The sequence below is a fragment of the Diadema setosum genome, chromosome 4 (genome assembly GCF_964275005.1).
Source record: "Diadema setosum chromosome 4, eeDiaSeto1, whole genome shotgun sequence".
Lineage (NCBI taxonomy): Eukaryota > Metazoa > Echinodermata > Echinoidea > Diadematoida > Diadematidae > Diadema > Diadema setosum.
Window position 1 is genome coordinate 11,363,409 of NC_092688.1, and position 13,943 is coordinate 11,377,351.

Below are 13,943 nucleotides of genomic sequence, written 5' to 3' on the forward strand. Positions count from 1 at the left end.
CTGACACATATTCTAGCAAATCGGAGCACACACACAAATATATATTTTTTTAATGCTACAAATCCACACAAACTGGACATTATCAATCCAATATTAAAAAAATAATAATAAAAGGAATAAAAAACAGAAGAGAAATTATTCTGCCTAAACAAACATGTTTATCATATCCAGACTGTATGATAATATCTAGATTCTGGCAGATACATGTATACAGGCAGATGGGAATACACTTAAATGTTTCCCAACTGGTCAAACTTGCAAATAACCAGTATCTTTTTCTTCTTCTTTTCTAGTTTTTTACAGATCGTAAACCTGTGTGACGCTCTGGTGCCATTTCATGCACCAACGTCCCAGGTTCTTTCTTCGCCAGTTTGGTTAAAGAAAAAAAAGCGAATGTTGAGAAGTACATCTGTAAAAGGAATGACAGGGCAAAGCACACAGAAGAAAAGGAGGCTTATTCAACGCATGCATGTTCTACCATGAGCAGAGCTTATCTGCATTGCACGACGAGCAGGCTAGAGAGGGAGCTAAACACATCTCGTCAGTAGGGGAGGAGAAAAACAAGAGGAACGTAAGGAAGAAAACATATCATGCACACATTTGCATCGCATGCAGTTGTGAGTGAAAACACAGGAATACCTGAATATATGAAAGAACCAAAGTCCAGAGAATTTTCAAGAAAAAAAAAAATCAAACGACATCTTCAAAATTGGACATGGGCCGTTCCTATATTCAGGTAAGCGTGCCACCCAACAGACGTAGACGTGGGCGTGTATTCTCTTGAGCAGAAGAAGTGAAATCATGTAGTTAACTTCGTCATTTCTATTCGATCAAAATCAACCTATACGTACCGAAATCGCCATGGTTCGTGGGTCTGCATGTAGTCTGTTTGTTTCCTTTCATTTTCTGCTCTTTTTAGACCAATTTTGCTCATTGCTTCCTTTCTCGATAGCCAATAAATTCCTAACACCTCTGTGAGGTTATATCTTGAAAGCTTTACACATCCAGGAATGCACTTCTGTCTGCTCATTCCACAATTCATCTGTCACTGAGAATACCAGCCCATGTCTACATCGTGATTTGGTCTGTATGACACATGCAACATTGTCTGTTTGTTTTCACAGTACATGCAGACAATCTTCATCATGCAATTACTAAAAAAGAGAAAAATAATCGAAGTCATGCTGCAATGCAATTAGTTTCTATCTAGACAACGAAAAAGGAAGAAGTTGGTAACCTCTTATGTCACAGAGAAAAAAAGAGAGTAAACTGTCATGTTATCAAGTAAAACATAAAAAGAGGAACAAAAGACCAAGAAATTCATACAAGTGGTTAGTCTACAGTGAAATTCACATTGAGAATGAAATTCAGTCAGATGTTACAACTGCATGTCACAGCAAAGTAAAAAAAAAAAAAAAAAAAGTCAATCATGAAAATGTGAGTATAGAATAACACCAGTCTACAGGCAAGTACAGCTCACAGATGCAGTTTGAAAGCGCGAAGCTCGCACATATTCTGATGGTACACTTTTCGTAAATTTTGAATTCCTTTTCCATTTTTCAGACGTTCTCTGTATAAAGCGTCTGCAAGGACTCTGAAAATAGTCGTAAACCCAAATTTCATCTGGAAAGGAAACTGCTATAGATTAATCATTCACCAACTTGGCAACATCTCTACAGAGAGCTCATTTCATATCAAAAAGGTCTATAACTTCAAAATCCAAGTGTCAAAGAATCGCACAGATGAATATGTTTGACTGCTCTCAACCAGCCAGCCATCCATTGTGCACCATCAAACTGCATCCACGATTCAAGAGATTGAAAACAAATATGTAGAGTAAATGATCTTTATTGATGAGAAATACAAATCAAGACATATCTGCACATTAAGTGAGAGAGTGAGAATCAACAGACAAACTTTGTTAAACAGGCGTGTCTACCGAACAGACCCGTCGGAATGGGTGACTTACCGATACCACGGGCACCACGCGCACGTCAATCCGTCCTTCAGCACGGCCTTCAGTGTGAACGGGTACTTCTGGCGCGGACTGTCGCTAGCAAACACAAAAGACGTATTTTACATTGCACTTGGGCAGTTTGCACTGTCACCTCACTTAGCGGGCTACAGTGCACTTTCAGTTGTCGTGGCAACAGCCACCAAATACAATCTCTTGTTTGAAAAGGAGTAAGTTTTCGCAATCTGAGCTACATGGAGTATTATAAATGTACTACAGTATTAGTCATTTATTTATTCATTTATTTGGCAATTTATTCATTCCTTTTTCATTTATATGTCTATTCATTAATTTCTATTTTACTTGTAATATAACCTTTTGAAGTTATTCAGTCACTCATTTATTCACTTATTCATTCATTTCATTCTTTTTCTTCATGTGATTTAGTCATTCCTTCACTTATTTAATCTTCTTGTTATTTATTCCTTAATCATTCATTAAGCAATCATTACAAGCATCATCAATCAGGGCTGCCAACGTGCACCCAGCACAATAAGGGAGGTACGACAGCAAAGAGCTATATGGGATGTATTGCGGTGTTTATCTCAGAACGGTGAAAAAATGATTCCCAAAGAAGGGAGGCTTTGATTCTCCTTCTGCCAGACATGAAACAGCTGTTCAATTTTAGAGAGAGACTTTGCAGGAAGAATCGGGTAGACTTCATACATCTGCCATCATTGGGCACCAGTATCATTTCTACAAAGATGGGACCAAAGGATGGCCCAGTGGAATGTTTGGCCATGCCTGGAGTGACCACTGACCATCCCATGAGAGATTATATGCCCTTAGAAACATCAGTGTTAAGCACCATATACAATTGTAAGTGCTATTTATTATTATTATTGTTAAGAGAGGACTAACTCCTACTCTTTGCATCATGATGCAATAGTGTCACATCCATGCTAGAAAGTCCGCGCAACAAGACGCAAACTGCCTGAAGAGGGGGACAGGGAGAGACAGAGATACAGAGCAAGACAGAGAGATACAGGGCGAGACAGAGACAGACTGTGAAAGAGACGACAGAGAGAGACAGAGAGAGACAAAAAGAGAAAGAGAAAAAGGGAGAGGGGAAATGAGATGCCAGCCAAGACCTCAACTCACCAGTCCTCGGCGTGGTTCTTGTTGTGGCCCGTGGTGTGGTCACTGGGCTTGGATGGGCTGACCAGCCGGGCCACCTGGGTCCAGACCAGCTTGTAGAGGTCCTCGCGGGCCGTGCTGGGCTGACAGGGCAGGATCAGGGGCAGGCCAAAGAGGCACGGCCGACTCTTTTGCCATGCCAGGAAGTACATGTCCATGCGAATCTGAACACAAAAGAGACACACAACAACGACGACACCAAATGAGATGGCACTCGGGCACTCGATCTGGTGTAGTGAGAAGTAACCATAATTTGACAATTGTCGACACTACTATCTTATCAATACTGCGAAAACAACAACTCACCTACTGTACTTTCTTTTTTGTAGCAAATTTCTTTAAAGAAATGCTTCAGCTATCAAAGTAAATTGTGTGTAACCACAAAAACAGAACACACACTTGACTCTCCTGCCAAACATTTTCAGGGCTTTGAGACCAGGCCCCATTTAATAAAAGATGTTAGGACAGCAACTCTTGCTGGAATAGCAACTTCCTGTTGCAACAACCAATCGTTCATCTTGATTCCTGTTGTTTCCTTGACAATTGCCATTCCAGCAAGAGGTGCTATCATATCAAGATTTTATGAAATGGGGCCCAGAACTCTCACCTCTCTCTCTCTCTTACCATCTTGCGATGCATGCCCACCACGAAGCCATCAAATTCAGCCCCGGGCCGGGTCTGCAGGGCGGCCACCGAGCTGCCCACGCTGGCCGTGCTCGGCGTGCGACTGTGCTGGGCCTGTGGACTACTGCTAGACTGGCTGGGTGAAGACGGTGAGGGGTTGCCAGCAACAACGGACTCCCTGCCCGGGCTCATTGCCTCATCTGTGTGATGTGGAGGGAGGGAGCATTTTGTTGGTTTTATTCATCGTCAGAATTTATGAGGAAAATCATGCAACAAGCAAAGTAACATTATGGAAGCGTACAATAAGCTCTTAATAGTGGGAAGAGTGGCCATGCAAACAATGTGATGTGGACAACACAAGCAAGACAGGTTACAATCCACAAAGTATTACTGTGTAACTTTTCTGATAGTAGAAATGGCCCATTTCATCTCATGGCAACACCTAAGAGAACTTGAAGAAACTTGAGGTGAAGCCAAAGAAGCAGAAAGCATAAAAACTACACACACAAAAACAAAACAATGCTGGGTAGAAAGAATTTCTCATCCCTTCATATTAAAGCATTCTTACAACTTGACACAAGAATTCATTAACTGGAATATGCAGTACCCGCTGCAGTAAGGATTACAACCTGCACTGACTGTCGGGTGGAGGCTCTGTGGTCTACTGGATACAATCAGGAGGGAATTTCATGAAGCATTTTGTCAAACAGTTATAATCTACTGAAACCCTTGCATCTGATTGGCAGAATGCAGACAAATTTGTCGGACAAAATGCTTCATGAAATGCTCTCCAGGAGATCATTGGTTTGAGTCCAACCTGAGTATGTACTGTATAGCCATGATTTTATTATAATGGCTACTATGCTAAAACATTGAATATTCAGTGCTTTTTCAAGTCGATGAAGGTCATTTGTCAACAGTTGCATTTTTCATTCTTTCTCAAGACAGTGGGCAGTGCCCTTTCTCCATGGAAGGAAAGAAGAAAAGGAAAGGAAAGAATAACTCTCTCTCTCTCATCCTCACCCCTCTCTTCCTTGGTTGCCGTGCCATTCTCCAGTCTCCGCCTCTCCACCCCACCCGCTCTGGTACTGTTGGAGTGCGTGGGCGATCCCTGGCTGATCCGGGGCACGTTGCCGTTGAGCGGCCTCGTCGGTGCCGTCTCGTCTTTGGTGACAGCGTTGATCGGGGGCAGGGGTGGCTCCGTGGGCTCGGAATGTGACGTCACACCTGGTGGGGGGGGGGGGGCAGGAGAACAAATCCAAAGTGAACTCAATAAGCCAGTTTACAGTTCCACTTTGCACATGAGCAGGAAAAGGTCATTTGTACAATCAGGCGTGTTTTTCTTTGAATTCACTGAGATAAGCATCCCTGATGTAATGATTATTCATGTAACCCTTGTAAATGGTGCTTACTAGCACATCCACCTGACAGCAAGCCTGGTATATAGCAATGTTGGTAGAAAGACTTTGCTTATGCATTCAACATGAAACAATGAAATGAATGCCTGCCGAAGTGTCCATTGACATACCACTCTTGTCAACCTGCTCTGTGCAAGTTCATTCTTTGTTTGAACTTGAATTCCATAAATTGTGAGCATGCTTATGCATCATCCTGCTTTGAAAATGAGTAAAGTGCCTAACCAATGAGAAAAAAGAAAGGTCATTTGTACCAATGTGCACATGAGCTAACTGTGAACTGGCTTATTCAGTTCCTTTATCTTCCAAAAGTAAAAGATTGCACAAACAGGTAATTATCTTCTTAACTGCAAAACGGGTTCTCTCATTAGAGGGCTGACATTGTAGAAAACAAACATCATGTAGATACTGTTTCAAGACCACTGCCATAATGATTACTCCAAACTAGAGATACTAACATGAGAAGAATGATATAAATGCTGATACTTTCGTATCAATATGATATGACCGAACAATTTGCTGTCGATTAATGATATTGCTGCACTATTTTTATAACATCACGTATCAGGGATAGAAAAAGATCCATAAATGAATTTGTGCTTAACCCGTTGAAGATGAGTCCCGAGTATACTCGGGCAGGTGTCTATGGGAAATGCGTGTTGTAGCAATATCAGCCCATCCTCAACGGGCTAACAGTCTTGCCTCTGCCCCCGGCTTCACCTACCTGTGCTCCGGCCGTTGGTGGTGTGTGAGTTGAGTGAAACTTGGCTGGATGACTTGGTGACTTTGGAGGAGGAGGAGGAGGAGGAGGAGGCAGCGGAGGAGGAGGTGCCAGGCTTCGGGGGCGGGATCTCATAGGCATAGAGGATACCTCCTAGGAGGGTGCGGATCTTTTGTGCTTCGGACGGAAAGCTCTGCATGGGGTCGAGTTAAAACAATGAGGGAGAACTTATACTTATAGAACTTATAGAACTAATACACACACTGCCTCACTTCAATCCCTGGCATCTGATTCTTTCCATATTACTCTTTCCATAAAGAAATTCCTTATAAGCAGTAGCAAACACCCATCATTCAAGATTTAAAAAGTCTGTGATCATTCCAGATGGAAATTTAGTCTCTTTTTTTTTTTTTTAGAAAACAAAATTCATCATCACAGGACAACCCATGATGAATGTAAAGTTATGATTTTATTGTGTTTTTTTTTCCAAAGCGGATGGGATGAAGGGTGGCCCACATTTACATATTGCAATAAGGGTAGATAAACACCCCACCCACATCCCCCCCCCCCTCATAAAAAAAAAAAAAATAACAAACACACTAATACATACACAAACAGCTTATTCAATTCATCAATCACAACAAATTTCAAGCAACGGAAGTTGTGATTGCTCATTACTACTTCACAGCCCGGAAAACGAACACTTGTCTACATCACATATATCCTAATTCAATATCATATAAATGCATAACTCCGTCGGAGAACTGGTACTTGATCTGTTACATGAAAGCAGGGATCACCAAAGCCACACTCACCCTAACCATGGCTCCCCCGATTTCGGCCAGAACGAGCTGGTCAGCGGTCAGGTCGCACAGCTCGGCCAGCTGCTTCTTGAGGGACTTGTACTTGTCGTCTGTGTTTAACCGTAGACCGTACTTCACAGGAACACTGCCATCGAGTCTGACGACTAGCGGGCACAGAAAGAAAGGCAGAGACGACAATACATAGGCACTGAATGGAAAATCAACTGTGCTGTTAGACAAAAAAAAAATTAATAAATCTTTGCCATTTTGAAGTTTTGCATGTTTTCTTTAAACAGTCGAAACTGTACATGCCTTTCAGGTCCAGTGGACTCCCATTATAACGAAGTTCTTGGGACCAACAAATTTTCATTCGTTATATCAAAATTTCATTATATCTGAACAAATAAACAATAAAAAAAAACATAGAACAGATTATTGTTGCGGCCTGAATTTTAGCTTCCGTTAGCTTCGTTTAGCTTAGTAACCGGAATTTCGTTATGACCATGTTCATTATAACGGGAGTGCACTGTATACTAAGGACATGATGTCGTTCCCTTACATCTCTCCAAATGGTTTGAACAATTATAAAAATTCAAGCATACCAAACTGTCACTGGCATACGGCTCACAATGTGTACAAAACCAGTGCATGAAGACATTTTCAGTTTTACACGCACTTCTCGTTTTCCTTACCGACGATCTCGGTGTGCATCGAGCTCTCCATGGGCAGGGGGAGAGACAGGAAGGTGAAGGGGTCAAACCGGACGCTGATGTGGCCGCACGTCTTGCACCGCACCTGGGACTTGAGCTGGCCCTGGAACAGGTCCACGATGATGGACTTGTTCCTGATCAGGTGGTTCTCCCACGCCTGACACAGTAAAAACAAACACATAAACATAAGCAGACAGTAAGAATGATGTCCATAATTAGGACATCCTTCAAGCAGGAGAGCTCTGGCACAAATGACTGCAGGCACATGGTCACATATTATAATGTAAAAGGAGAGTCATCCTCTAGGCCGATGATTCTCAAACTTTTTCAACCCGAGGCCAACTTTGGTTCCTTCAAATGTTTTTAAAGTCCACAGTTACATGAAACAGGAATCTTTTTTGTTCTATTTTTGGCTGATATCGCAGCACATAAGTGGGCAGTTGACGAGCACAGCTCTAGGCTACTTCATTAAAGGGGCTGTACAGTTCTGGTTGAGGTGAGGATTTAGCTTTTAACATTTTGTGAGATATTCAGAAACCACTCTACGAGATGTCAAGAGCATGCAATTCTAAGGGGTATCAAAAGTTTATTTGATGACAATTGGTTTTGAAATGGCTGAGATATCCAAAAACAAGGTGAAACAAAGAGATCCTTACAAAAGGCGTGGCCTGTCGCCTTTTATTATCATCATAACTTTTTTTGATATCTCAGCCATTTGAAAACCAATTTTCATCAAATCAACATTGAATCCTTCTTAAAATTACATTCCTTTCATATTTCATAAGAGGTTTCTCATTATCTGACTAAGGAATGTTATAAACCTGAATCCTCACCTACGTAAATCAGTACTGTACAGTCCCTTTAAATTTTATATTCACCACCAAAACACAATTGCTGCTGTCAGATTATGTTATAAACCCTATTAAAAATAAACAAACTTGCACCTCCAGATTACGAAGCAACAGAGTGGAAAAACAGATAACAAAAAATAATTATGAAAATAACAATAATTACTATTATGAATATTTAATATACATTGCCATGATAAATGTCACACAGCCTAATACAAAAAGGTGGTTATTGACATAAAATCATTAATATCAACTTACAAATCAAACACATTTTAAGAAAATTTATAAATACAATGCCTGATGGAGAAACAATTGCAATTACAAATCCATTACAATTTACGAAAAAAAGTAAGTTTAAAGTGGATTTGCAAATGAGGTACATGTACACTTGTAATTGTGAAGGATTCTCTAACTGATGTGGTAGTACATTCCCTACTTTAGAATAAACAGAGAAACATTTACTTGAAAAGGAGAGATTGAATCTAAGAACTACCAGATGTATGCGATCATGACTAGAACAGAGATTACACACTGATTTGTTGGCAATTAACCCTTTGCGTGCTTGGAGCGCCAGGTGACACAGAAACTTCACAGTGTTAGGCAAACTGCCCAAAGTCCCTGGCACAAACAGTGTAACATGACAATTAGATACCATGGTCCAAGTTAACTCATGATTTTGAAGACACTCAAACAAATTTTCAAAGTCAATGCAGCTTGACCAACTGACCTCCGTGGAGACCTCCTCATCTGGCCGGCCATCGCTGTCCTTGAGCTCCACGTAGGGTTTCTCATGCACCCTGTTCAGATCTTCATGGAGTCCGTCCAGGAGGAAGGCGAGGAGCTCCTGCGAGTCGTGCTGCTGGAAGCCGCTGAAGCGCGGCGCGTACTTTGCTATCGTCCACTGAGGGTGAGAAGATAGGTCAAGGGTTAAGACTTCACTCTACCTCTTGCAAAATTCACGACTCAATTTCGAACAAATTGAACAGATATCTTTATAGGGGACTTCTCATGCAGTTTCTGGGTAAAATATAAGTCAAGTACAGTGTACATGTAAAGTAAATACACATTTCTTCTGCTGAATAGGCAAATGGATAACATGGAAATGATGTAGAAATTTTCCTTTGTCATTACTTATCATGATATGCAAATACTGTGAATTCACTGGACCAAACTATTTTTTTTTTCCCAGAGTCTTTTCATTGAGCAGAATTTCACTTGTCATTATGCATGGTCTGAAGTTTAAAAGCATGACTGTAATAAAGGAATGCAGCAGCTCAATACAAAATTTGCTTTAAAAGGTTTTACAAAGGATATCCTATACCAACTCCATTGAACCAAGCACAAACAGACAATTCTGCTGCACTTCCATACCAGTGCTTGAATGCATGTCACTCACCCTTAGCTTCAGGGGGGCTATACTCCTGGCTGTTCCTGCCCAAAGGTCGTTGACTAAGTCACCATACCTCTTTGCAAGATGCCCTTTCATTCCAAGAGGATTTGTCCTGTTAGGTATAAAACAGAAAAAAAAAGAGCACATTTACACTAATCTATTGAAGAAAAAGTAGGAGGAGGTGTATTTCATCTGTTAAAGAAACATACCACATCCTTTTTCTTCTTTATAAGTTAACCACTTTGTATGATAACATTACTTTGAAGACTGATGTGAAATAAACTGGAAGACTTTGAAAGATATTTTTTTAATGTCTTCCAGGTGTCATGCATAAATGCACCCATTCTAATCAACTGGCAAACTAATGGGGGGGGGGGGGGGGAGAGGAGAGGTGGGAAACCATCCTATCTAAGAAATCAAGTTTGGCAGGGAAACAGCAAGAATAGACTATAAATTTCTTTTTCTAACTCATGTCTAACATCGTCCATAGTTTCCCTAAGTAACAGGCTAAACAGACCAAGCTAATTACCATACATTTGAAAACCACAAAAATGCGAAATGACATTTGACAGAGGCTCACATCACAAATCATCCATGCGATTCTCTAACCTCAAATATAGCTTCAAAATCATACTGTACTTTACGACACAAAGGGAAATGAATAGCAAATTGCTGGAAAAAAAGCAGACAAACAAAACACTTACGGATTGAGCTCATAAAGGTAGGACTTGGTCTGGAAGTATAGCCGGAGGGGCTGCGTGTTGCTGATGCACTGGACGGCCGAGTTCATGAAACAGGTGTTACCTAGGTTGCTGAGGCCTGTCACTCCCTTCTCTGTCCGAACGCCTGTCGTCGTACATCAAAATAGCAAATGAATGGCATGAAAGGCATTATTTACCAGTTACAGATGAAACAAAAACCCAGCTTTATTGCTTCAAAATAGTCCCAAAATGTGAGTTGGGGATAGAAACAACCAATGCACCAATGTTAATCAGTATAATCAATGTTAAGTATTATTGTTAAATATACAAAATGTGAACAATAGTTACAATAATATTGTTTATAGAATAAACCATCTACTGAGAAAAAACAGTGACATCTCCTTATATTCTAGGGTTGATTGTGAATCTTTTTACATGGTAGGATGTTTTGCAATACAGCTGACCTACACATATGCATCAAATGTGGTAACATGAACATTTTTTAACTCACTGGTACCAATGGTAAACAATATGTACCTTTAAAGGCTTGCCGTAACATTATAAGGGGAGATATTGACAGTCACCTTACCACTGACAAAGGACAGAGACCAAATACTCATTATAATATAAATTGTCCAATTCCAATATCATCAAAATTACAGGGACAACTCTACAGGATTATCTTCTGGATACTGTTAAGTGTCATTCCAATTGTAACAAATCGTCATCACATCGCTTGCTGTTGCATTTTCACAGAATTATACGAAAAAGGTACAGCGCCACTTAAGGATATCTTCAATTCTATCTCAAATTATGACAACTGCATTTCCATCTTTTGACATTTTGAGTCTGTACGAGTGTGTGCATAAGTGTGAAAATTTTCTTTTACAAGGGGTGGGGGAATCTCTTGATATGAGAGAAGAACACAATAAACATATCGAAGAATATTCCTGACAGGGAATTCTAAATCGTACTACAAGAGTTCAACAAGCTGATAACAATAATGAGGTGGTTTTTTTTTCTCCACACCTTGGCACTAAAAATTACAATACAAGATTGTTGACACAGCAAGTGGAATCTGTTTTATCAAACCTGCATCTACACAGCTCACACTCCCCTACCAGGCGAACAATTCAAGCTGGGTTCCGCCATTTTTGGTTTCACACACATGTTAGCGTCCAACAATAAAAAATAAAAAAATAAAAAAAAATAGCTTTCTACTGGGTACCTACACATACATGCACAACATAGTGGTAGACAGGGGTGTTGTGTATAAAATGTCACATCTGAGGGCAAACAGACAGGAACGATCGAATAGAGTGGGGCAGAAGTTGGAGTGGAATGGGGTGGGGTTGGGGTGGGGGTGGTTAGACTCACTTTGTTGTCGGTCAGCTTTCTTCTTGGCCAGCAGCGACATCTCCTCAGGCCAGCTGAGATCCTTGTTTCTGATCTCGATCAGTAGGCTCTGCTCGTCAGCGATGCCCAGTTGTTCCAGTGTGCAGGCGTCTTCTTCCAATACCACTGGGTTGTTCTGTAGGATTGTGTGCGCATGCATGTGTGTGTGTGTGGGGGGGGGGGAGTGCATGTGAGGGCATGGATGTAATGGGGTGGGGCAGGATGTGAGGTGGAGATGAGGGGGAGGGGTTGGGGAGGAGGATGGAAGGTGTGGGGGGAGAAGAGTGCATGTGAGGGGGTAGATGTGTGGCGATAGGCAAAGATGTGCAGTGGACATGTAGGGGTGGGGTACAGGAGAAAAATGGAATGTGTGGGAGGGAAAAGAGTGCATGTGAGGGGGTTGATGTGATGGTGGAGAGGCGAGGATGCACGGTGGAGATGTCAGGGTGGGGTAGGGGAGAAGGATGGAAGAGAGATAGAGAAAGCATGTGATGGGAGATAAGTGGAGGGCAGTGGGTGTCATGGAGGCGGGATAAAGATGCCATTGGGGTCAGGTAAGGGTGTGTGTGGGGGGGGGGGAGGATTTTATGGGTGGAGTGGAGAAGAGGATATGGGGTAGAACATATATGGAGGGGGTAGGATATAACGGGGTGGGATAAGGATGCAAGAGACAGGGGAGAAATGTGTTTAACAGGCAGAACGATGTATGTGTTGCGTATATGGGGGCAATTGGGATGTGAAGAATTAATACCGTATAATGGACTGATCTGCCTTTGCTCTTACAAATTTTTCCAAGGGGGGGGGGGAGGGGGTCTTGGGTAATTCTTACCATCTCTATCAAGGATAACTTGTAAATTATAGGCATAATAACATTTATGATCACCACACACACAAACAATGTGTGACATTGATGTGAAGAATGTCACTGTCACTGAAGAGTTACTGGCAGGTAGATACCTTACACAGCCGTACAAATTCTGCTACATTAACTTTTTTTTATTTTTTTTTTATTTTAAAAGACGAAAAAGGCTACAAATTCCAGACCAAAAGGTGCTACATATTAGAGAATTGTTTTCTACACATTTCAGGGAATCCTACACAGCTCATCAGCCTCACAGCACTACTATCAATGATTTGAATGGGTCATTCGGTGCTCAAAAGATACCTCACTGGATCAAATTTCTCCTAGATGCTACATGGATGAAAATAATTTCTTCAAATCACCCTTCTTGCCGTATCTTTGGATCATTTCTTTCATTAGTCATTTCTCATGTTTCATAAGGTAAACAGTCTCCTTCATTTGAGCCTTCAGTTTTCTATATGATTAATTTGTTCTAGTTGCAGAATTTTCAACAGCCTTTTGATTGCTAAATTACTAGAGGATGCTTAAATTGGCAACAAAGTTTGATATAGAGATCAATGTTCCCATCTCCATCTCAGATGGACTACTTGTTACTTTCTTTCTGATTTTTAGTTTTTTCATTTCTTTTTTGCAAATTTAATAAATGCTACCATTGACTGGTAATCATTCTCCTATATAAGATATGCAGAAAAAATTCAGAGTTGCCCATTGTGTGGTAACAATATAAATTCAAAAATGAAAGAAAAAATATATATATACATCCTCACCTCATCCTTGAGATTCCACAGCCTCATCTCCTCGGTCCGGACCCGGAGCCGGGCCGAGAGGAACTCGTGCACCTGCAGCAGGGTGTGCATCTTGCTGAAGCAGGCCATGTAGGCCAGGTAGCGCTTGGGGGCCTGGGGCGTGCCGCTGTTCCCCGAGACGTTGATGCCCAGCCCGGACGAACCCAGGGACAAGTTACCTGTCAAAAGAAGACCAGCGTACAAAGAAATAAATGAGGATAACGATAGAGACAAGGAGAACAAATTGTGGCATTAGAAATGAAATGTTTAAATTTTATCCTTTCAAGCATATGCTTACGATATGTGGTCTGATGCATTTTCTTTGTCATGAACATTTCTTTTATTTGATGTCGATAACCATTGTTGATGATAGATTTGCAAAGTTATGTTTACATTGTATATCCTGTTGTCTGCAATGTTGAAAAATATTATCAATGATGTTATTTTGTATTGAAATGTTTAAAAAATATTATTAATGCTGTCACTACCTTCGCCAAGGGAGGAGGTTATGTTTTCATTACCGTTGGTTTGTTTG

General features: G+C 41.0%; 2 protein-coding genes across 2 annotated transcripts in view; both read right to left on the reverse strand.

The window, feature by feature from the left end:
- Window positions 1–13,943, reverse strand: part of LOC140227555 (large ribosomal subunit protein eL6-like) — a 211,089-nt gene that overhangs the window by 134,997 nt on the left and 62,149 nt on the right. The window lies entirely within an intron of this gene.
- Window positions 1–13,943, reverse strand: part of LOC140226867 (ubiquitin carboxyl-terminal hydrolase 32-like) — a 77,403-nt gene that overhangs the window by 6,260 nt on the left and 57,200 nt on the right. The window contains exons 14-25 of the mRNA XM_072307297.1: window positions 13,391–13,587; window positions 11,744–11,897; window positions 10,370–10,511; window positions 9,672–9,777; window positions 9,003–9,176; window positions 7,407–7,581; window positions 6,727–6,878; window positions 5,915–6,104; window positions 4,799–5,002; window positions 3,776–3,975; window positions 3,116–3,315; window positions 1,970–2,053 (exon numbers count right to left, since the gene is read on the reverse strand). Of these exons, the coding sequence (XP_072163398.1) occupies window positions 1,970–2,053; window positions 3,116–3,315; window positions 3,776–3,975; window positions 4,799–5,002; window positions 5,915–6,104; window positions 6,727–6,878; window positions 7,407–7,581; window positions 9,003–9,176; window positions 9,672–9,777; window positions 10,370–10,511; window positions 11,744–11,897; window positions 13,391–13,587 (1,978 nt within the window). The remainder of the gene's footprint in view (window positions 1–1,969; window positions 2,054–3,115; window positions 3,316–3,775; window positions 3,976–4,798; window positions 5,003–5,914; window positions 6,105–6,726; window positions 6,879–7,406; window positions 7,582–9,002; window positions 9,177–9,671; window positions 9,778–10,369; window positions 10,512–11,743; window positions 11,898–13,390; window positions 13,588–13,943) is intronic.